The sequence below is a fragment of the Glycine soja genome, chromosome 10 (genome assembly GCF_004193775.1).
Source record: "Glycine soja cultivar W05 chromosome 10, ASM419377v2, whole genome shotgun sequence".
In the NCBI taxonomy this organism is placed as follows: domain Eukaryota; kingdom Viridiplantae; phylum Streptophyta; class Magnoliopsida; order Fabales; family Fabaceae; genus Glycine; species Glycine soja.
Window position 1 is genome coordinate 26,857,423 of NC_041011.1, and position 25,364 is coordinate 26,882,786.

Consider the following 25,364-nt stretch of genomic DNA (forward strand, 5'->3'; position numbering starts at 1 on the left):
GAGTCATACGTACGTGCATCTCAACAAATTACACTTATTTTGTAGAGATACTTTTACATTCTCTAAATTTCAGAATTAAAGGTTTTTCTCTTTTCCCTCTCTCTTTTCTTCTTATTGCTTCTTCTACCTTTCTCCTATGTTCTTAATTTTTGTTGTTTTGATCCCTTCAATGGAGGCCTAAATTCGAGTTCAACTCAAGGATTTCAAGAGTGATGATAAAATGAGTTCCCCTTTCTTAATTTTCGAATTTGCACATGTTCTCTTCACTTTTCTAATTTCAGTTTCTGAATTTAATTAAAGATTATTGTCAGATTTTAGAAATTAAGTTAGTGATATAAACCTTTCAAGGTTCAGTTATTTCAAACATCATTTGCAATTGAGGAAGGCTCATTGACATGGTCATCAACTTCCTCGTAGTTCACTTTACCTATTTTTAAGATGATCCGTAAGTAGATTGATATCATTAGGATTAGGATTAGGATTGATTAATCCAAATGAGGTGATGGATTGGTTGCCAATGACAATGCTATTTTGTGCCTAAATTCATGATAATTTGGGAATATGATTACGTTTTCAGTTTTCATCAATGAATGTGAGATGATGATATTATGAATTCATATTGGTTTTTCAGGATCACAGATTTGTATTTTGTTGTTGGAACTATCATAATTTTTCCTTTAGAATTGGATACTCGGGTTGATAATTTTCTGAATCTGTTTCTTATTTTCAGCTTGATTGTATTTTGTTCTTGTTGAAGATATACTTTTGTAATTGCATAATATTTTATTTTTTAGTTTTTAAAATAGGATTTAGTAAATAAGTTGGTTTCCTATATTTTAGGAGTAAGTCAGTTTTAATGGATTAGTCTAATCAATAAGTGGTTCCTATCTTTAAGGAACAAGTTAGTTTTAATATTCTGTTTTGCTAATATCTTGTTATCTTATTAGTTTATCTTTTGCTATTTATTGTATCGCTGCTGAGAAAAATTTGAATTAGAATAGAATAATTCTATTTCCTCTGCATACGCATTGTCTCTCTTCTTTCCTATGTTTTTTATAATTTCCTCCACAAAACCAACAATTGGTATCGAGAGCCTTATTCTTACGAGACCTGTACCATGGAAGATGAAGCAAGTTTTTCCCGCATAACTCTTGCAATCTTTGATGGAGAGAATTGTGATCTTTGGGAAGTGAAAATGCAATCCTACATGGAGTCTTTGGATTTGTGGGATGTTGTGGAAGAGGATTATGAAATATATCCGCTGCCTGAAAATCCCACCATGGCCCAAATTAAAAATCACAAGGAAAGAAAGATGAAGAAGGCAAAGGCAAGGTTATGTTTGTTCACTGGTGTTTCACAAATGATATTCATCAGAATCATGACTCTTAAATCACCCAAAGCAATTTGGGATTATCTAAAAGAGGAATACGCTGGAGATGATAGAATACGAAGCATGCAAGTGCTGAATTTAAGGAGGGAATTTGAGCTTCAAAGGATGGAAGAGTCAAAGACAATCAAAGAATACTCAAACAAATTGTTGGGTATTGCCAACAAGATAAAGTTGTTGGGAAGTGATTTGCTGATTCGAGAATTGTAGAGAAAATTTTGGTAATGGTGTCGGAGAGGTATGAAGCATCTTTAGCTTCATTGGAGAACACAAAGGATCTGTCAAAAATCACATTGGCAGAAGTGCTACATGCCCTACAAGCTCAAGAGCAGCGAAGGTTGATGAGGCAAGATCATGTTGTCGAAGGTGCTTTGCCCGCCAAACATCATGAAGTTGATGAAAGCAAAAAGGATTTTTTCAAGAAGAATCAACCAGCAAGCAGTGAAAATAGTGCAAACAACCAAAACAAAGGTAAGGATAAAAAGAAAAATTATCCACCTTGTCAGCATTGTGGCAAAAAAGGTCATGCACCTTTCAGATGTTGGAGGAGACCAGATGCAAAATGTAACAAGTGCAACCAGATAGGGCATGAAGCGGTGATCTGCCCCAACAAAAATCACCATGATGAGGGAGCTCAGATTGCTAATCAAGACGAGGAGGACCAACTGTTTGTGGCCACATGCTTCTTGAGTAGTGAATCAAGTGAAAGTTGGTTGATTGATAGTGGTTGTACGAACCACATGGCATATGATAAGACTCTATTCAAGGATTTGAAGCCAACTAATGTCTCAAAGGTCAGAATTGGGAATAGTGACTATATTCCTATAAAAGGAAAAGGAACTGTTGCAATTTCAACGTGTTCAGGTATCAAATTAATATCAGATGTTCTTTATGTACCTAACATTGACCAAAACTTTCTAAGTGTAGGTTAATTGATTAAAAATGGATTTAAAGTGTCCTTTGAACATCAACATTGCTTTATCTATGACATTGTTGGCCGGGAAGTTCTAAGGGTTAAAATGAAAGGTAAAAACTTTTCATTTGATCCAGCAAAGGAGGAGCATACAACCTATTTCACTCAAGTCACACCCATGGAACTCTGGCACAAGAGACTTGGTCATTGCCATCTTGAAAGAATGCTAAACATGAAAAAAAGGAAATATGCAAAAGAAAATTTGAAGAAGTTTCAAATGGAGGAATGCAAATCTCTTAACACACCAATGAATCAAAAGGAGAAGTTCAGCAAGGAAGAAAGTGTTGATAACATTGATGAAGGATATTAACAAGGCCAAACATCCCATTTTCTCAAAAGAACAAAACTGGAATTTTTGTTGACAATCAAGTAGTCATTGCTATTGCAAACAATCCCGTGTGTCATGGGAAGACTAAACATTTCAACATCAAGGTGCAACAAAGTGGAGAAGTGAACTTAATTTACTGCAAGTTTAAAGATCAACTGGCTGACATGTTTACAAAGTCACTACCTATCAACAAACTTGAACTCTTAAAGGCAAAGAATTGGAGTTTGCAGTTCCAAAAACAAGGAGGAGTGTTGAATACTTTTGTAACTGCATAATATTTTTTTTCCAGTTTTTAAAATAGGATTTAGTAAATAAGTTGGTTTCCTATATTTTAAAAGCAAGTCATTATTAATGGATTAGTCTAATCAATAAGTGGTTCCTATCTTTAAGGAACAAGTTAGTTTTAATATTCTATTTTGCTAATATCTTGTTATCTAATTAGTTTATCTTTTGCTATTCATTGTATCGCTGCTGAGAACAATTTGAATTATAATAGAATAATTCTATTTCCTCTGCATACGCATTGTCTCTCTTCTTTCCTCTATTTTTTATAATTTCCTCCACAAAACCAACAGTTCTGTTTGAATTTTGCATGTCAACAAAAATGCCACTTGTATGCTTTATAAATTGTGTCTTTGAGAAATGACCTAGGTCATTATGCCCTATATTGCAAATCTAATTGAGATCCCTGTGATTTTCATAGCAACCCGGGAATTGCTATTAGTGACTACTGGTCTTGCTTTCATTATATGAATTGACAAGAGGTACCTCAACCATATAAAAAGACACAGACCCTAACTAACAAGTACATGGCTCCAACTCAAATTTTTTTCCTTATATCTATGTCAAAACATAGAACCCCGTGTCATATAACTACTATAATATATATTGCAGACCCTTCAAACATAGTTCTAGATTATATCCTATCATTCTTGTTCATCTAAGATTCTTTATCTAGTTATTTTACATTTCCCCTCTGTTTTGTTTAGCAGGTTTCCATGGCTGCAAAGAAATCCAGGTCCATTTGTCCGATTTGCCTAAAGGTGGTAACAAAGTCCAAGTATTTGATTTGTTTCAAAAAAATTAATTTGTTCTTGTCACACATTAATGTGTTTTGGTTTAGTTTAATTTTTTTTTGTTATATTTCTCAAAACAAATCATTTGCATAATCTTGCCACCTGTCCCAGCCACTCTGCACTAAAACTGTCCAAATAATGTGCATAATCTGTCTCTATTCTATTATTAAATAGTCCCTAGTCCTCCAGTTTTACCCAACAATCATTTTACCCAACTACGTCATACACATGTTGGCACAATATCCTACATAATTATTAAATAGCTGTATACCTAAAGTTAGCATATATGATTCTGCTCATTCCTTTCATAGTCCACTCTACAACATTATATCATCACTTCCAGTAGTCTTCATACTGAGTTGACATTTTTGTATACACAAAGTATTTCCTCTTTTCTTCCAATATCCATCCTATAATCCTTTCAAACATTCTAATGGATTCATGGAACATTCAATAAAAAAGGAAAAATTCTTCATCTACATATAGTTAACTCTCACACATTCAAATTTAGGAATAGGAACTTCCTGTTTAACAACAATATTTTTCCTATATAACCAAATAGACCAAACAGATGCAAACCAAACAATCCACCAAGCCATGTTAGATTTCTTTCCCAATAATCCCCAATTATGTTGTAGAAAAATTTCTCTAGTCTCCACTGACATCACACTTCGGACCCCAAGCCAATCATAGCAGTAGTTCAAAATGTCATTTTAAATCCTAGAAGACAACATGATATGTGTAGTTGTTTCTTTCTCCAAATTAAATGATAGAATGAGCATTCGAAATTTAAATTGTTTTGGGTAATAAGCATTGTTTTCACTCAATTATGTTGTAGAAAAACTTCTCTAGTCTCCACTGACATCACACTTTGGATCCCAAGCCAATCATAGCAGTAGTTCAAAATGTCGTTTTAAATCCTGGAAGACAACATGATATGCGTAGTTGTTTCTTTCTCCAAATTAAATGATAGAATGAGCATTTGAAATTTATATTGTTTTGGGTAATAAGCATTGTTTTCACTCAATTATGTTGTAAAAAAAGTTCTCTAGTCTCCACTGACATCACACTTTGGACCCCAAGCCAATCTTAGTAGTAATTCAAAATGTCCTTTTAAATCCTGGAAGACAACATGATATGTGTAGTTGTTTCTTTCTCCAAATTATATGATAGAATGAGCATTTGAAATTTATATTGTTTTGGGTAATAATCATTGCTTTCACTTGGTTTTTATTTAATTTGAGACTTATTTTCGTTATGAATCTTTTATCACGAATAGTACTACAAAACAGAAAGCAATTTATATTTCATTTTAAAATTTTAATTTCTCTTCTTGATAACATAGACCTTAATAGTTTCTGAATTTAATGTATATTCTCATATAGTTATATATCAGCACAATTAATTTCTATTTTGATTTTCGTCAATGTAATTTCAACCAAATATATTTTACATATTCTTTTTGCATTACAGCCCATGAAGAATAAAAAGAAAGGTAGTAAATCGAGAAAGGAACACATAAACTTACCTGTTTGGGCTACAGAATGGCGACTCATCCCTAAAACTCGAGAAAATGGAAAGATTGATAGGGTGAAAGTTTTTTTTTTTCTGCATTCTTTCATCTACTTTGTAGTTTCTTACATTTTTATGTTTTTCTTCACTCTGACACACTTTTAGTGGTGCTTTAGTTATAGAAGCAATTTTTCATATGTTTAACATTTGTATTTTTCACATGCAAAGTCAACACACATTATATATCAAATGTATAGAGAATATCAAAATTTGATGAGAGAGTTAGATAAAGAAATAGAATAGGATATGAAGTGTAAAGAATGGTACTAGTGATGGAATAGCTTATGAATTAAGGAAGTGAAGTAAAGAGTTGGAAACCTCTACTTCAGTTTACTGTGTTTTTTCTTCATCATCTTCATTTGGTTGTAGTGTTATCGATATTTTCTAGCAACATTGACAAATTGATGTTTTGCAGCTCTATATTCATAAAGAATACGAGATTAAATGTCGTTCTCTGAAAGAGGTTAAGAGATATGAGTCTCAGTGGAAAAAAGAACTAATGACAAACAAGGGAAAGAACAAAAAAATGCGTGGCACTGAAAAGTAAATCAAAGTAAGTATGGACATCTTTTTTTTTGAAAATAAAAACAAAGAAGCATAGCACTTTTAATTTCATTTAAGGATGTTGTTTCGTGTTTTACATTTCATAGAGAGAGAGCATCTCCTCATCTTCTTGTACATAACTTTATTGGATTTTTCTGAAGATTTGATATCCAATGGAAAAAAGAGAAGATTTAGAAGCAATTTCATTCATTAGCGTGTTTAGATACATAAAAGGATTGGTATATAAGTTAACATTCTTACTTTAGCATGCAGAGTAAACACAATCAACCTATAAATATCAAAATACTCATACAAAGACACAAATTTGTCCATATCGATAAGCAAGGGAAGAAAAAGAACAATTCTCCAATTTTTCCATATAGATATGCAACGAAATAAAAAGAACAATTCACCTATGTTCTCTGTTGTGAAGAGCTTTTGCAAAGCAGCAATGCCCTACAAGTAACTTAGTAAATTGATCTCTCTAGATAGGGATCATAACCATTCAATTGAAACAAGATAAGAAAATGATCGTAACTCAAATTCAGCACCTAAATCTCAAATTACTTGCCGAAATGATCGAACCATGCATGGCTGTAAAATAATGGACAGTGTCACCTTTTGAGAGTTTGAGAATGAATGAATATTAGGTTGGACTTGGAGGCTAGGGTTTTGGTGCAGTGGATGAGCTCGTAATAGAAGAGGCATTGGCCATTGACAGCCGTGATAAGCCTGGCCTAGGCTAGTTGTGGCGGAGGGAGAGGGTGTAGATTGCGTCAGAGGTGGTGACGTTAGACAGAGAGGAGGGGTGGCTTGAAATCCTGGAAGGTTCTAGAAGAGAGAGAGAAACTCACAAAAGCGAGAGTGAAAGAGAATGTGATGTTTTAACTGGAATTAAAAGAAAAAAATTAAAATTAAATAAGGTTCTTACCTATGTAGGAAGAACTTATTCCTACACTAAAATATCTCTCAATATAAGTGTATATAGCTATAGTGTAATTTTTTTTAGTGTTTAAAAGTTTTACACTAAAAATATGCTTGCCACAAATTCTTTTATTTAAATATTTAGATTATTTAATGTTATTTGATATATTTATATTTATTGCATATTAACAACCTATCTTTCTGTCAAAATTTCCTTTATTTTGTTTGTTTTATTTATTTTTAATCAATAAGAAGTGTGCACTTTGTCTTTTTTACTTGATTTTGTGTAAACCTATTCATAAAATATATATTTTTCTCATATTTATTGCAATTAAGTAAGTTCTTTTACTAATTGATTTGTTAGTTTTGTCTCCCTACTTTGAATGGTACATAATGTAACTAATTAACAAAGTCTTGACTCATTAGTTTTTATAATTTCATTTTTTTTTAAATTAGGTGACTGCAGAGCGAGTTCATCGTCAACATCGTTGAGGAAGATTTGTTCAACTGTTATTTTTAGTGTTCTGTCAATGTCAAATACTTTTACTATAACTTCTAAATTGCATTTAGGTGTTTGATATTCCTAAATTAGTATTTGAACTGCGTTTGGTAATTTTGCATTTGTGACTTTTGATCTATAAATTTGGGAATGTTATAATTGTTATGGTTTTTTACAATTTTATTTTTAAGCTACATATTTGGCATATGTTAGTTTCATCAGTTTATGTTGTTGAAGATAACCCTTAAGTTAGGCAACAAAAGATAATTCAATTTATACAAAAAGTACAATAATTATTGATTATTGGGTTTGTAGTTTCAGTGCATGGAGTTAATGTTAGCCAGATTCCTGGCTTCATTTATGAAGTAGAGAAAATCCGTTAAAGATTTGTTCCTTCAAACAATTTGTAAAATGACTTTTATGCAACTAATTTTTTTATAAGCAAAATGATATATTAAATGGTAGAGCACTAGGGATATCCCTACCCATTACTTCATTGGGTAGTCAAGAATATATATATATATATATATATATATATATATATTTTTTTTTTTTTTTTACGTTTGAGGAAAATCTTTCATCCTATATCTCCATATTAATTCCATTTATTTTTTTTCATTAACATTATCTCCCTTATAATTATCACATTTATACTCTCATCTAAATTTCCTTAAATTTATTTGCATAACAAATGATGAAAAAGAGAACTATTAACGGAACAGCTGGAGGCTTTTTTGAGAATTGCAAAATTAGCAAGTTGGTTTTTCGCTCTTTTTTCATGGCGTTGGCTTTTCGTTTGAAAGTTCAAATAATACCACCAAATTTATTATCACTTCCTGCCCCCTTCATTATTCTTTCTCTTTCATTTTTTTAATGTGGCTCATCGTTTCTATAATCACTTGAATTTAAATTGTGCCTCTCTGTATATGAATAAGGGAATGGTAAAAGGTTTATCCGAAAATAACTTCCTTCTTCCTATTCATTTGACTCTTCAGCATGTTGATAGGAACCTAAAGGTATTGTTGGGCGGACACAAGTATTTTCTCTAATCTGCTTTGCTAATATTTTTTGTTCTTCTTTCTTGGAACTAGTGGGAATTTTAAAATCAAATTTTTCAAGAACATGTAACCATTGGTTTATGTTCTTATATCTTTTAGAGGGAACATGAATAAACTTCAAGTTTTTGTGATTATGCAGTTTCCAATATATCTTTTTGCGATTGGTTTTTTTGCAGAAAAATTGATTTACATAAGAGTGTAGTATGTTTAAGAAACTGTGATATGCTTATCTTTTCTAATGTTGATTTGTTTAGAAAATAGATTTTGATATGTTTATGTCATAGGGTTTGTTTAAAAAATAGATTTTGATAGGCTAATCTTTTATCTTATATCATATATCAATCTCAATACAATTAATTTTCCTAAATGACACAACAAATCACAATTCACATTATTACAATCACTACAACAAAGTATGTTTTTTTTTGCAACATTTGAAAAATATCACCAAAACATGAATAAATATTACTAATATGTTTTCCTGATATTTTATCAAGTGTTGTGTGTATCCCATGTTGTTAAAGACTTTTAGTAACATTTTTATAATACAAAAGCAACATTCTAAAAATGTTGCTAATTTATATCTTTTGAAGCATTCAATAAATGTTACTAATATTTTTTAAAAAAATACAATAAAATGTCCTTTTTTGTAATATTTTAAAATTTATAATTTTAAATACATGGTGTAGGCTTCTTTTATTAGATATCAAGTGATTTTTTGACACCATAAAATATATTTTATAATGAGAAAAAATATTTTTTCTCAAACATCTAAAATAAAGGATCTACTAACACTACTAAAAAAAGCATGTTTTAACATTGTTGAATATAGGTTGGTTTTTGAAAAACTGGTGTAGAAAAATAAGCGGTGACACTTTTAAAATTAAGTTCAACTTTTTTAAGATGGTTTTATAAAAATCGTCTTTGAAAGCAAGTGTTCAAGGACAATTTTTGAAAAACCATCTTGGAAAACCCTTCCTATTTATTCTCTCGCGACACAGCTCTTTCACCCTTCCCTCACAATGCTCCCATCTTTGACAAACAAAAAACCTAACTCCATTTTCTCTTCCCACTTGAGATCTTGGAATGTTGAAACCCTGGGCAACATCGGAGCCTAGGCCGCCGGTTCCGAGCAGGCCAAGGTCGAGGAGGCTGAGGCCCAGGCTATGACCGCGACCATGGCGGTCGAGCCCCAAAGCTTTCCCAACCTCAAGGAGGCCGTCAATTCCAAGCCCAAGAAGAAGAAAGGAACCACCATCATGCTTTCTGAGTTCAATCATGGCGGTTTTGACCAGGGCCATATGCGCCCCGAGATGCACACCCTTCCCACCGGTCCCAAGGAGCTTTCCACAGAGGAAATGCAGTTCAACCGCCTTGGTGGCGATTTCTCCTCCTATGACTGATCTGGTGGTCACGACCGCGACCGCGACACCGACAACAACGAAGGTTCATGGGTCAGAGGAGGTGGAAGATCTTACGGTGGATTCAACAAGGAGCCCAGGGATCCGAATCCTAAGGTGGTGGGTGATGGGGTCTCTACATATTCAGTTTTTGGGGTATGTTTGTTTCTCACAACTTGCTTTTTCTAGATTGAATAACATTGCTTTCTTGTATTTTTTTCTTTTCTGATTTAATGTGTTGAAACTTGAAACTTATCAATAGATTTTAATGTGATGTTTTTTACATGTTATTATTATATGACATGGGACATAGTGAACAAGAGAATAAAAAGGATTGAGCATCTTCCTTGTCACTTGACTATCTTATTGAAACTTTGGGGAATGACAATGATTTCAGGCTTGTGGATTAGATACTTTCATAGATTTACTTAGATTTTAATGTGTTGCTTTTATGCTTATGTTTGATGTACTTGACTTCATGGCTGAGCTAGACTGTGAAAAATTCTTTAGAAAGTTACGTATTGTTGACTTTATAGCTCTGTTGTCAAGGTGCCAGTTTTTTGGTTTTATTGTTAAGACTTTGTTCTTATGCAGTCATTTTAGTTGGATCATGGGAAAGACTATAGTCATTTTGTTCTTATGCACTAAATTCTTATAACACAAGGCACTATTTTTCTTTTCCTTTTTTTGGGCGTTTTCCCTTGTTTCATTTTATGATATAGAGTTTTTACAGCTATTTGATGGACACAATGGATTTTCTGCTGCTATTTATTCTAAGGAGAATCTTCTAAACAATGTTTTAAGTGCGATTCCTCCATATCTTAACAGAGATGAGTGGATAGCAACATTGCCCAGGGCTTTGGTTGATGGCCTTGTAAAAACTGATAAAGATTTTCAAGAGAAAGGTTTGGATAATTCATTCCTTTTGGTGTTTGCTCTGTCAATTTTCTGTTTACGAGGGAATTCATGTACATCAACTTAAATCTTCATGTCAATATCACCAAAAATATTTATAGATATTTCTAATTTGTATTGTCATCTATCACTCAAAGGCTTCTCAAAGTTAGAATGTTAAATAATAAAAAGATAAAGAAAATCTTTGCAGATATGTTAGCTGAACATGCTGCATATTTTGAATTGTTGCTATAAACTTCACATTTCAAACCTTTTTTAGAAGGTTTTCTACTGGCTCTATTTTTAAACAAAGTTATAATAATCTTGCCTCTTATCAAGTTCTTTTGATTTTTAAACATCTTGATAGTAAATGCTTGAGGAGAAACTACTATACAAAGTGGGAAAGGCTGTTTTTTTAATCACCATGTTTGTAAGGCATTGTGAAAATGCATATAGGAATTGGTTTAAGGATTTTTTTTTTTAAACTTCTTCCACGTATCAGCTCTACCTACCTTTTATCAGTTTGACATTGCTTTGACTTGAGTGTGCAAATTTCTTAACAGAAAATTCTTTCTTAAAATATCCCCATTGTGCAATTTCGTAATTCCCCATTCTTAAAATAGGTTTGTAGGTTCCTTTCTAGAAATTATTTATATGCTTACCCCTTTTTGGAATTTTAATAAATTTTTCTTAGTTTCAGCAAGCGATTCTAGAAATAAAACATTGGATTCACTTCTTTTTTGGAACACTGTTTTGAATTTCATTATTATAACATAGACTTACCCCTTCTTTTACTTTCATCAGGAGGGTACGAATCACCTCTAGCGATGGTGAAGTTGGTCGGCTAAATACAGGGGGAGGTGTTGAGGTACATTCCCTTTTAACTTAAATGGTGTTTCCTCCATAACTAGCTTCAACACGTCCACTCCCCAACACCACAGAATAAGAAAGAGAACTGCTTGTTCTTGTATCTGATTCCTTATGATTCTTATATTTTTCTATGCTTTCCCTATTACACTACATATTCCAAGATTAAGAAGTAAATTAGGTGAATCACATCTTGCAAAACTGAGAGGAAACTAATATGCATAGTTCTCTGTGTTTCTTTAAAACTTTTACAATCTTTTGGGTACACTTTTGTTTAGATTATGTACTCAGATCATATGTTTTGTATACCAATATTTATGAAAAAGTGTTTATAATATTAATATGCCTAACTAGATTAGAACAACATAGACAACACTAAACAACCCTTCATAACAGAACTTTTCAAAATGAACATCATCATTGTGCAAAATTAGAAAATCATTTCTTGTTTGCATCCCAATATAAAATAAGTCACCCTTCACGTTGTTTGTGTTGCTACATCATAATACTTTTATTTCCAACAACTTTTATCAGACTTGGTTGAAATTTTGAATCACAAGTACAAATTTGGTGCAGTGCACTTTCATCTTGAGTTCTTCAAAACAATTCTCACAAACTCTTCCCATTAAGAAAGTTTTAATCCTGTGATTGCCAATCCTAACAAGACCAGAAGGATTAACTAGCAGTCACTGCACTTTCAAAATGTCACAATATTCTTCTAATCCTACAAGCTTCAATCCAGAAGGTCTTCTAATCCTACTTTCTAAGAGTTCAATCATTTCCAAGATGACAATATAGATCTCTCAACCGTTTTTCTTATATATACAAGAAACATGCCATATTGAAACTATCTCACATAACTAACTCACTAATGTAACTAACTACTGGATAACTAACCTATTATAACTATTAATGACAGTTACCTAATCACTTTCCATTCTCATTGAGAAGATCAATGACTAGTTTTGGTTATATATGAATTCTTAACAAATTGATTTCATATGCTTTTTAATTTTTCTTCTCATGTAATAACTTTACTTAAAATGTAATTACTTACCTAGAAGAATAAAGCATACAAGTTGAATTATCTTCTAGCTTAGTCCTTAGGAGACATGAGTTGCTGAAATTCTTTTTATCGTGCTGCATTTGACACAACATGAATCCTTTGTGTTATGATTTTTTTTAAATTTATTTTCACTCTACTCAGATGATGCCAATTTCAGAGACTTTGGTTTTGAACTTTTAAAGGCAATAGAACTAGGATACATGTCTCCAAAATTACATGAACTAATACAAATATTTAAAATCATTTTGGTAAGTTAAGAACTTGACTTTTTTCAAAAGTTGTTGTAGGAAAATTGACTAAAATCTTTTTTTATGCAGAGAAAGTAATGATGTTATGTGCCTTGTTTTTGTTAAAAGAATTGTCACAGTAATAGTTATTGATAGATTTGTAAAGAAAGTTAAGTTCTTGTCCCATTTTACAGTGTCATATTTGACTGGAAGCAATATGCCTATTGGTTTGCTATCACCAAAGGAGTAGGAAGAAATCTTGTAGCTTTTTTCCAATGGAAAGGTATTGGATATAATATATCTATCAAATAAAAAATATTAATACTTGATAGTGTTTTTCCGTTGGATATTCTTTATGTATAGGTCAATATACTATTTGCCACTGATGTTGTTGAGGAAGGAATTCATGTACCAAATAGCTCCTGTGAAATATGTTTTGATCTGTCGAAGACAATTTGCAGTTATGTCCAATCTAGGGGATGAACACGACAAAGTAATTGATTATTTATCATGATGGTTGATGATGTAGTTCCATGTGGAGCTTGTAGGCCTTGGATCTTCTTCATCAATGGAGTCCTTTGCTTCTTGAAGATCAATAGCAGCGAAATGGAGAAGGACGAAAGATGATTGGAGACACCACTTCAAGGAAAAAATGATTCAAGAACAAGCTTACCACCATAGGAAGCCATGGATAAGAGCTTGAAGGTAGGAGTGGAGGGAGAAGGAGAGAAGGAACACAAAATTTTATGCCTCAAATGAGGTCTGAAATTTGAAGTGAAATTCTCAAATGATCAAAGTTGAAAAAATGCACACACAAGGCATCTATTTATAGCTTAAATGTCACACAAAATTAGAGGAAAATTTGAATTTCTATTCAAATTTCACTTGAATTTGAATTGGTGGAGCCAAATTTTCACTAATTATGATTAGTGAATTTTAGCAATGGTTCAGCCTACTAATCCAAGATCAAGTCCAAGATTCTCCACTAAGTGTACTTAGGTGTCATGAAGCATGTAAAACATGAAGGACATGCACAAAGTGTGACTATATGATGTGGCAATAAGGTGTAGCAAGCAAATGCTCACCTCCTCCTTAAAATGATCCAAAATTTAATTGGATTGGGATTCTCCCAATTCAATTAAATTTATCTCCCAACACACACACACATCAAATAACACACTTAATGCATGTGAAATTACAAAACTACCCCTAATACAAAAACTAGTCTAGGTGTCCTAAAATAAAAGGGCTAAAAAATCCTACATTACTAGGATACCCTTCTACAAAATGTGGCCCTAAATACAAGGCCCAAAAATAATGAAACCTTAATATAATATGTACAAAGATAAGTGTGCTCATACTTAGCCCATGGGCCCAAAATCTACCCTAAGGCTCCTGAGAACCCCAGGGTCTTCTCCTGCATCTCTGACACAATCTTCTTGGAGTCTTCTATCCATTGCCCTTGGGGGGTACGATTGCATCATTCCCTCCCCCTTGAAAAGGATTTGACCTCAAATCCATATGTTCTTGAAATTCTAGACTTCTTCCCTCAATACTTGTTAAAAGAATAAAAACATATATATTAGTGGTGTTTGGTATGTTGGAGTAGGGTAAGGTCTTCCCATGAAGGAACATGATTCCTCAACAACTCAATGAATGGTGCTACAAGTATAGAAAAATATGGGACAAACCTTTTGTATAAATTTGTTTAGTCATGCAAGCCCCAAATTTTCCTTATACTTAGTGGAGTGGGTCACTCAGGAATGACCTTCACTATCTTAGGGTTTGTGAGAACCCCTTGATCACTATTTAAAAAATTAAGAAAAGTAATGCAATAAAACATACTTTTTTATGTATTTTCATGTTGATTATTCCTACCAAAAAGTACGACAAACATAAGGTGTTCCATATGAGCACCTAAAATGCTAGGGTTCCAAAAAAACTTAAGATAAGCATAATAATAAAGAAGAAAGTATTATGCAATAACAAGATAAACTTGGCGTGACTAGTAAAGAAAATAAGCTATGAAAGTAAGCAAGAAACTAAAGTGCAAGAAATGTAAACTAGGAAAATCCTAAGAGTGTTTGGATGACCTCATTTAAGGTTCCCAACAAAACATTCACTATCTTAAGGGAAAATTGCCTAAAATTATTACACACAAATGGAAGTTTGGTAACCTATTGGATACTCCTGTTGACTCCCCACAACAGTTACTTTTTGTGCATTTATGTCTCGAGGAAATTTCAATGGGGAGTTTTTCATCGGAAAGTGCACTGGGTCGTCAAGTATTTAAAATTAAAACGGATGAATTCGTGTATCGAACACAGGGAACTAATGTTAGCCTGAATTAAGTTCAGAATCAAAGAATTGTTGAGAGAACATGTATAAGTGATCATTTCAAATAGAATTTAAACTAAACTTGTATGCTAAAAACTATAAAATGCAAGGTAAATAAATTGACAGCAGTAGGTAGATATGTTGGGTCTTTCTAACAAACAAGCTGATGCATAGAAATATATTTCTCTAATCAATCGCGCTCTTGTGTTCTATGCTGTAGCCTAAATTACTAAACCCTCGATCCCTCGTAAGGCTGAATATCCAAGCTTCGTCTGCAGATCCCTCATTTAAGACTACACCCGATTTAGACAACCTTCTTAGGTTTAGACTAACTTAAACTGAGTTTCATCCGCAGATCCCTCATGTAAGACCAGACTCAGCTCAAGTAGCTTACCAAAGTTTAGCCTAATTTAGCCTAAGCTTCGTCCGCAGATCCCTCATGTAAGACTAGGTTTCAATCCTGCTTCAATCAAGTTCTAAGGCAATAGTACATTTCCCAATGCTAAAGTCACCTAATTGTGCACACAAATGGGTGATCAGACCAAAAGCATACAAACATTAAGCATTGAAGGAAGCATTGAACAAAAAAAAAATAATCAATTAGATATTAGGTATTTACATCAGTTGTTCATTAGAAATCCCCAACTAGGGTGTTTAGCCAGCCATTACAAAGAAACCCTAACAATAAATGAGATTAAAAGCAGAGAATGATAGTTCCTTACACAAGAAGGGGGATTCCTCCTCCTCTTCTCGGCATCTCACACTCACTCTCTAGTCAATAATCTCTCAAATGAAAAAAGCTAGGCTTCAATGCACAAGTTGCTCCCCTTTTCTGCTTCTAGGGCTCTTTTCCCTAAATAGGCCTGTGGCTGCTCTAGAATTCTATGCCCTGGCCATTTGTAGAAGCTGTCATAAAAGTGTCATAAAAATGGTACCCTAATTCTACACAAGACATGCTTTAAATAGGCTCTAAAATTGCGACGCTGCGCTTAGTGCCACCCTCGTGCTAAGCGCGAGTAAGTGGATTCGGGCTTAGCGCACTGAGCTCGCGCTTAGCACGCAGCTTTGATGCTGATGCTCTGCCAGATTCTCCTTTGTGCTAAGCGCGCTAAAGCTGCGCTTAGCCCAATTGTTGAGCTTAGCCCAATTTCTACATTTTGCAATTCAATACTTAGCCTCTTTTTCACCTGAAAATGCACAGATTTCATCATTAAATCCAATGGAAATGTTCTAAAGACAACATTAACCATAAAACAAGATTTATTTACAAAAATCACTACAAAACAACCATAAATTGGGAAACTATACAAGCTTTGGAGAATGATTTCTATACACAAGTTAGTCGTATGAAGCGACTAACAACTCCCAACTTACTTCCAATGAAAGGCCTTTTTGTTACAAAATTTGAATGCAATGAAGGTAAGTAAATTGTCAATTAAAAAATACAGAAAGGTCCTCAATTTTGGTGGTTTTTCTCTCTTTGGTGATTCACTCAATTTGGAGTGCTTCTTAGTCCAATAGCTCTTGAGGTGATTGGCCCCTTGCTTCTTGACTCAAATTCGTCAAGGGATGACACCAATACTCCTTTCCAATTCTCTATATGACAACTCACAAACAAGGAAACAAAGAGACAAGCAATAACCAAAGACCACAAAAATGAAATGAAAGCTAAACCAATAGATTTTTAACAAGACAAATTTTCAAGGATTATTCAACAATTAAAGCAATAAAAAGCACATAAAAGAAAGCTAGGACTCAAAGAGAAACCTAGAATGACTCTAGAGTAGAGTAGAAAAACTAAAAAAAGACTCAAGAAACCTCTAGTTTTGGCACTTTTTTTCACACTAATTTTTAATTAAAATTTTAGAACTAAGATTGATATAAAATAGACACTAATTATAGTACAAATTTTGAGCCAAAACAATAAGCACACTTCCTTTTCACTTTTTTTTGGACACTGATTTTCCCGTCAACTTGTGTGATTTTTCTTATTTTTTCCTTTTATCAAATCACTTGGTTCTTTTTTTCTAATTATTTTTACAGATGTCTAAAAAATTCAGTAAAAATTTCAGCTCAAAATTTGCAGTGACTGATTCCCAGTAATTTTTACAAATTCTTATGTTCAAGCTGCCAGCACCAGCAATTTCAGACTTTGAATTTTTTAAGCATGATATATTGATTGCCTTAGGCCTACTTTCAACCTTCCTATGTATGTTGAACTCACTAGGCTTGTTTACCACACTTTTAGGAGTTCAATATTCACTTAGGATCAAAATTTCAGCCAACAATTCAATCACCAAAACTCATGTTTACAATAGACACAAGCCTAAGGAAACCTAAAAGTTCAAGAAAAAGGTTCACTATCAAAGACTCTCTAAGAATTATTTGCCTTTTTTCCTTTATCTTCCTTTTCTTTTTCTTTTTTTTAATAGAAAATTGAACTATACACGATGTGATAACTTTGTTCTTAATTAAAATCCCATTATGTACTATTCCTCTTCATATCCCTAATTTGTGAAAATTAAATTATTTTTCTTTTAGACCTTGGTTTTGAAGAAAGAAATTCATGGAAATTAAATTGTTTTTCTTTTGCGTCAAATCATGTCCTCTTCTTTATCGAAAACAAATGATAATATTTGCGACAGGAACTTTATAGTGTAATATTTTGATTCTTAACATAATATATAAAAAATAAACTCATTTAATTAACAATAAGAATAAGGATTTTTTTTAATAAAAATTAGGAAAAAATAATAATCCACATACTTTATTTTTGGCAATTGTAGGCAAATGATGGATGAAGAACTTTCAGGATTGGGTATTAAAGAGTTAGGTAATCTGGAAAATTGACTGGAGATGAGTTTAAAGGATGTTCGCATGAAAAAGGTATCATTGTTCAAAGTCAAAGGAAACCAAAGCTAGCTAGCTGATCATCCATTGAAATTTAAAATGTTATTGATCCCTTTCATTATACATGCATGACTCTTACACATTCACTTATTTTTATTGTTTACCTGCAGGATCAAATTGTGATTGATGAGCTCAAAGAACTACACCAAAAGGTTTCAGGAATTTGGTATTGTTCCTTTCAAATGATTCATAGGTACGTATTCCAACAAATTTCTGACAGCTAATTTCATAGTGCTTATTGTAAGGAAGCATTTTTCATCAAGCAAATGTAGAACTTAATAGAAAGATAAACTTCATCTGCAAGGAAAATGAAGAACTTCAAAAGGTATACAAAAGACATTCTGTATATTTTATAATATGTATAGTGAAAAATCCTAGACATAGACAAGCAAAGCAAAAGGGAGAGGCAGCTGGAAGCTAAGAATATGATATGTTGAGTCGGCAAGAAACTAAATAATAACAGAAAGGCTAGTTCTGTTATAGAGAAACTAAACAAGATTACAAATGAAAATGAAATGAATATGTATATATACACTCTAATACTCTAATATGGATAGTGCAGAAGACCAGCCAACCATGGACTATGGCAATTGGAAATGCAAACTTGTATCTTCAATTGTTTGAGACATTACATACGACAAGTAAATGAAATATAAATGTGTGTATAAGTGTGCATGTTCAATTTGTGACCTAAACATTTGGAGATTTATACGAGGAATTGAGGAACATAGCAAAACAAAACGCACAACCAGTTGAAAAGCTTTGAATACATTATAAGTGAGGAATACAGAGAAACAACATGAGCTATGTTTACGAACAAGTGTGAAGAATAATGTTTACCATAAGCATTGTTTGGCGTAGCAGCCGCTGCAGAAAGCAAGCTATCATAGGAATCTCTCATGTCTTGCTAAAAGGTGAAATGGAAACCCTTAATGTCACTATAATTAGTAAGCCCAATTAAAAGCAAATTGGGCATGAGATCGTTCAACATTTCCACAAAATCACCATCATCAAACACATTTTTTACCTCATTTACAACCAGTTTGCAGTGTTAATCTTGAAGTTAAGAATTCAATTTTTACTTTAGCTTAAACAAAAGATTTTAGGTTATTGGTACTTACTGCGCAATGCCCAGAGGCAGCTGGAAGCAATAGAGGGAATGGGCTAGCTGTGATGGTGGGACAAGACTGAGACAGACTACCATTGTGTCCCCGACGAGCTTGCGACCGACTTTGAAGGTCACGATGGAGGTTGTGGCAGACTGTGAAGGTCACGGCAGGGTGAAGGGCGATAGTGAGATGTAAATATGAGACTTTAGACAAAGGCGGTTTTTATAAAATTAAAGTAATTATAAATATGAGACTTTAGACAAAGGCGGTTTTAAAAAACCGTAGTAGTAGGCTTAGAAACAAAGGTGGGTTTTATAAAATTGCCTTTGTAACATTCACATCAAAGGTGATTTTATAAAAAACGTCGTTAATGCTTTAAAAAAGTTTGGTAATAATTTAAAAAATAACATTGCAAGCTTTACTACATGGGTTTTTTTATAACCGACGCAGATGAAACGATGTTGAATCACACTTTTGTAGTAGTTTGTAAAGGTATTTTCTACATTGATTTTTTTCTGAACCAATGAACATCGGTTTTTTTGTAATCGATATTTTTATTCACCTTACAACATCGATTTTGACCAAAATTGATGTTATTTTTGCATTTTTTGTATATTTCTTACTATACGACATCGGTTTTGGGAAGAGCCGATGTTCTATACTAGATTTTAACATCGATTTTCATAATCGATGTTAAAATAGATACTTTTAACAATGGTTGTTTTGATATTAGTTCATAATCGATGTTGAAAGTTCGTAAAAATCAATGTTAAAAACTTATTTTCTAGTACTGTAGGCGCAATTTTCAAATGAGAAAGTATCTTATATGTGTGGAATTGCATGTAAAATATGATGTGAATTATGGATTGAATTGATTTCTTTGATTGAGAATTATTATGTGGAATTGTTATGATTAAATGTGCTAAGAACAAGTGAGTGTGACCACTTGGCAAGGCATGTTGCATGATATGAACTATTGTGATATTGATCATGAACTGTTATGCTTTGGGATTGGGTCTGGGGATGTCCTTGCAGCACAGTGATTTTGGCCCATGGATTTAAATCTATTGGTTATAAAAAATAGGAGTATTAAAAATATATTTATATGTTTAGTTGTGGGAGCTAGCTAATAGTCGATAAATACAACTAACTTTTGTGTATAACACTTGTGTATATTGTATAAAACTTCTCCAATTTATAGTTGTTTTGTAATATTATAAGTACTTTTTATTAAATATAGGTAATAGATAATTATACTTTTGTTTTGTGTGTTTAATAATAAATTTCTCCCAATTTCAGGTTAATTAGGCAAATTGGCAAAAGTGTTGTTTTCATCTTCTCGCTAAGCCAATCTTTTGGCTTAGCAAGCACTCGCTAAGCGCGACACTCAGTGGCTAAGCGTAAGGAAGAATTCAGAAGAAGATGAGCTGTCAAGTTCACTGAGCGCACCGCTCCAGGTCGTCAAGCGCACCGCTTCAGCTCATTCGCTAAGTGAGAGAAGCGCGCTAAGCCAAAATCCACTTATGCGCGCTAAGCCATTCAGTTTTGCGCTAAGTGCACGAGCACGGGCCAACCCACCTATTTAAGCTTGAAATTAGATTTTTTGAGGGGTTTTGGCATTTTTTCTTAAGAAGCCTCTGCATGCACGAGAGTCTGGCCTTGGCTTGAAGCTTTTGCATGTGTAGGAAGTTCTAGAGAGAGAAAGGTCCAATTTCCAAAGAGTTCTGAGAGATTTTGCTGTGTGAAGATATGCAAAGACGAGAGCTTGAAGCGAAAGCCATTCTGAGAGCTTGAGATGAGTTTGTGAGTGATTGTGAGACCCTAGAGGTGAAGGAGACATCCTCACTACTTGTATTTTTGCAATCTTTCATCTTGTTCTTCTCTGTGTTGTAAAGGAGATTTCCGGACTATGGAAAGCTAAATCCTTTGTTGGATCTTCCCTGTAGGTACTTGATGTAAATATATTTCTATCTATGTAATGATGTTTTGTGTGTTCTCTATGCTATCTGCTTTTCATTCCAGTATTCCTTTACCTTGATCACATAGATGCATGCTTTGCTAGGGTCATTCAACCGTGGAAACTGGTCTGATTCTAAAGTCCTTGATAGTACGGGGCTAAGTTGTTGTACTATCACGAGGAATCGGGGTACAAGAACTTAGTTGTGTATGTGTGTCTTAATGCGGTCCTGGTTGAGTTTAGTCTTACAAGAGGAATCTGTAGACGAGGCTTGATTAGAATTAGGCTAGACTATCATAAGGAATCGGGCTCTAGCAGTCCAGGAGACAACATAGGAATACATGAGTATTGTTAGATAGAGAACATCCATTTTAGCATCAGGAACCTATTAGGAAGACCAACGCGTTCTCTGCTTGTTTTTACACAACATTTCTCTTGCGTCATTTTCTTTCTTTTTGCATAGATAGTTTACATATTTGTTCATAACCACAATCATCTTTTCATACCAGACACCTATTTACCAAAATAGCTTGCCAGATAACACAAGTTCCCCGAGAGTTCGATACTCGGTTCTTACCATTTTATACTACTTGTGCGATCTGGTATACTTGCCGGCTGCGAACAAGTTTTTGGTGCCGTTGCCAGGGAACTTCTTTTTATTTGGGAAGTTAACTTGTTCTTAGGTGTCTATTCTTTATTTGTTATTCTTTGATTGTTTCTGTGAATATTTGTTCTTTAATTTATATTTGTCTTCTCTTATTGAACTGGATAACCATTGTTCTGTTAGTACTATTTATGCATAGATCTTCCACAGGCACTTTAGTTCCTTTGGACTTAGAAATTGAAGCTACACTGAGAAGGAAGAGGGCTGAGAGGAGAAGGAAACTATTGCAAGACAGAACAGTTGCATCCATTCTTGAGGAAGAGACCCATTTTTCTGAATCATTATCACCTGATTCACCATCATCAAGGGAATGCACTAATCAATTGTCTAAAATTGCTACTATGGCAGATGAGCACGACCAGAGGACTACCCTTGAAGACTATTCAAGTAGCTCGATACCACAATTTTTCACTAGCATTGCACGTCCTGAAGTGCAAGCGCACAACATCACCTACCCACATTCTTTGATCCATATGATACAAGGGAATTTATTTCAAGGATTACCTAATGAAGATCCTTATGCACACTTGGAAACATTTATTGAGATTTGCAACACTATTAAGATTGCCGGTGTACCAGATGAAGCTATCAAGCTCAGTCTTTTCTCATTTTCACTGGTAGGAGAGGCCAAGAGGTGGCTCCATTCATTCAAAGGTAACAGTCTTAAAACCTGGGAAGAAGTTGTGGAAAAGTTCCTAAAGAAATATTTCCCAGAATCTATGACTGCTGAAGGGAAGGCAGCAATATCTTCATTTCATCAATTGCCTGATGAATCCTTGAGTGAGGCGTTGGAGAGATTCAGAGACTTACTGAGAAGAACTCCCACCCATGGATTCTCCGAGCCAATCCAACTGAATATGTTCATAGATGGGCTGAGACCACAAACCAAGCAATTACTAGATGCTTCTGCTAGGGGAAAAATAAAGCTGAAATCCCCAGAAGAAGCAATTGAGGTCATAGAGAACATGTCAGCCAATGATCATGCCATTCTAAGGGACAGAACCCATCAACCCACAAAGAAGAGCCTGTTGGAGCTAACATCACATGATGCTTTGTTGGCACAGAATAAGTTGCTATCTAAGCAACTTGAGATCCTAACGGAAACACTTGGTAAGCTGCCAACTAAACTGTCGATTGGACAACCTACACATTCTTCTATTTTGCAGGTCACAGGTTGTACCATTTATGGTAAAGCTCATGAGGTAGGCCAATGCCTCTCAACTGAAGAAAACACTCAAGAAATTCATTTCATGGGGAATCATCAGAGGCAAGGGTATACCCAAGGAGGTTTTTCAGGCTTCCAGCAAGGTCCTTATAATCAGCAAGGACAGTGGAGGACACATCCTGGCAACCAGTTCAATAAAGACCAGGGTGGATCCTCAAACAAACCAATTGAACAAGGGCCTAACATCTTTTAGAGGACGACTAAGTTGGAAGAGACCTTGACTCAGTTTATGCAGGTAACGATGTCAAATCATAAGAGTATTAAGTTAGCACTAAAGAACCTTGAGGTCCAGGTGGTACAACTGGCCAAGCAGATAGCTGACAAGTCATCCAATATTTTTGGAGCAAATACGGAAAATAATCCTAAGGAGGAATGCAAGGCTATGATGACTATGAGTAAAAAGTTTATGGAAGCTGAGGATGAAGAGAGTGTGGTGTACAAGGAGCAAATGGGTGAAAAGACAGATGCTGAGGTTAAGGAAAATGATGTGAAGGGTAAAGAGAATCAGGAAAAGGGAAGAAAATAATGGTCCAGAATAAAGAGATGGAGAACCAAGAAAAAGAAAAAGAAGGAGAAAAAGAAAAAGAAAATGAGAAAAATGAAAAAGAAGAAAAAAAATAAGATTTCAGAGAAGAGTAGAAGTGGAAAGGCTGTGGACAAAGGTGTGGAAGTACCATATCCTGTGGTACCTTCCAAGAAAGAAAAAGATCGTCATTTGGCAAGATTTTTGGATATTTTCAGGAAACTGTAAATAACCATGCCCTTTGGCGAAGCTCTGCAGCAAATGCCACTCTACTCCAAATTTTTGAAAGATATGTTGACAAGGAGGCACAAGTACATTCATCAGGAAAACATCATAGTGGAAGGAAATTGTAGTGTTGTGATCCAAAAGATTCTTCCACCCAAGCATAAAGATCCTGGGAGTGTAACTATTCCTTGTTCAGTAGGAGAAGTTAATGTGGGAAAGGCTCTGATTGATCTGGGAGCCAGCATTAATTTGATGCCACTCTCCATGTGCAAAAGATTGGGAGAGTTGGAGATTATGCCCACTCAAATGACTCTACAATTAGTTGACCGCTCCATTACCAGGCCCTTTGGAGTAATTGAACATGTATTGGTTAGGGTTAAACATTTTATCTTCCCAGCAGACTTTGTGGTCATGGATATCTCTAAAGATACTGACATCCCTGTAATCTTGGGGTGGCGGTTCATGTTGACCACAAGCTGCATAGTTGACATGGGGAAGAGGAAGCTGGAGTTAGGTTTTGAAGACCAAAAAATTGATTTTGACTTGTTTGTTGAAGACAAGCCTGCTCCAGAACACAATGTTTGCTTGCAGGTAATGGGAGAAGGTCAAGAGGTTCTGAAGGTGAGAACCAAAACGTAAGATCACCCAGTGAGGTAAAAGCGTCAAGCTAATGACGTTAAAGAAGCGCTTCTTGGGAGGCAACCCAGTTTCCATTTGTGTTATTTTTGGTTTTTCATGCATTTGATCATTGGGAACTTGCTGTATTATCTGTACATTGGAGCATATCAGCCTCCCTTTGAATGGTAAAATTAAGGGTTTCTATTTCTTAGGAAAGGACTAAGTCTAAAACTTACAAAATATTTTTAAAAAATTAGTCCTTTCGCTAAGCGCATGCGTCTCGCTAAGCGCATAATCATTCATCCGTTAAGCCATGAGTTTCAAGCGCTTAGCACATAACCCTGGCATATGAGGCTGATTATTTCCGCTAAGCTGGCCAAGGTTGAGCTAAGCTAACTTCAATTTGATCTGAATTCAGCTAAGGTTCAGCCTGATCGCTAAGCGACAACTTATCTGTGCCTAAGCGGGATCTATTATCGCCAAGCGCAATTCCTTACGGCCTTAATTGAGGTCCATGACGCTAAGCGCAACGTCTCTTTTGCTGCTTAGCGCAACGTCTGCTTAGCGAAAGTATCGAAAAACTGCTTAAGTGAGTGTAACAACAGTTACACTCACATTTGCCAGATTACAGAAGCCTCATCTCTGCATTCTCTCTCTCCAAATATTTGCACATTTTGCATCTGTACTTTCTTTGTGCATTTTCGACTTTGAAGCATATATCATACACCATCCAAGTAAGTTCCTTGATTCTTTTTTCTCTTTTTCATGTCTTAACTCTAGGGTAGAAGACTTTAACTGTAGCTTTAGATTTTTAGGGTTTTTATGTTTTGTTAGAATTAGTTTAAGATTAGGACTATGTAAGCTTGCATACTGAATTGAGTATGGCGCACACATTGCATGTTTGATATGCCTTTTAGAGGCTTGAAAAGTGCTAGAAAACGAGCTGTATTTTCTGCGTTTTCTGGAAAACGCGATGAACTCG

At 34.3% G+C, this 25,364-nt stretch overlaps 1 protein-coding gene across 1 annotated transcript; it reads left to right on the plus strand.

The window, feature by feature from the left end:
* Positions 1 to 9,386: 9,386 nt before the first annotated feature.
* Positions 9,387 to 13,168, plus strand: LOC114369927. Its single transcript, XM_028327209.1, has 3 exons — positions 9,387 to 9,916; positions 11,459 to 11,522; positions 13,009 to 13,168. The coding sequence occupies exons 1-3, from the start codon at positions 9,639 to 9,641 to the stop codon at positions 13,018 to 13,020; spliced, it is 354 nt and encodes a 117-aa protein (XP_028183010.1). The 5' UTR covers positions 9,387 to 9,638; the 3' UTR covers positions 13,021 to 13,168.
* Positions 13,169 to 25,364: the final 12,196 nt, after the last annotated feature.

What these genes read in the sequence shown, in the direction of transcription:
- LOC114369927 (XM_028327209.1), top strand. Translation starts at nt 9,639, where the DNA reads ATGGCGGTTTTGACCAGGGCCATATGCGCCCCGAGATGCACACCCTTC. An exon ending in CTACATATTCAGTTTTTGGG is followed by an intron (nt 9,917 to 11,458) that starts GTATGTTTGTTT and finishes TACTTTCATCAG; the next exon opens with GAGGGTACGAATCACCTCTA.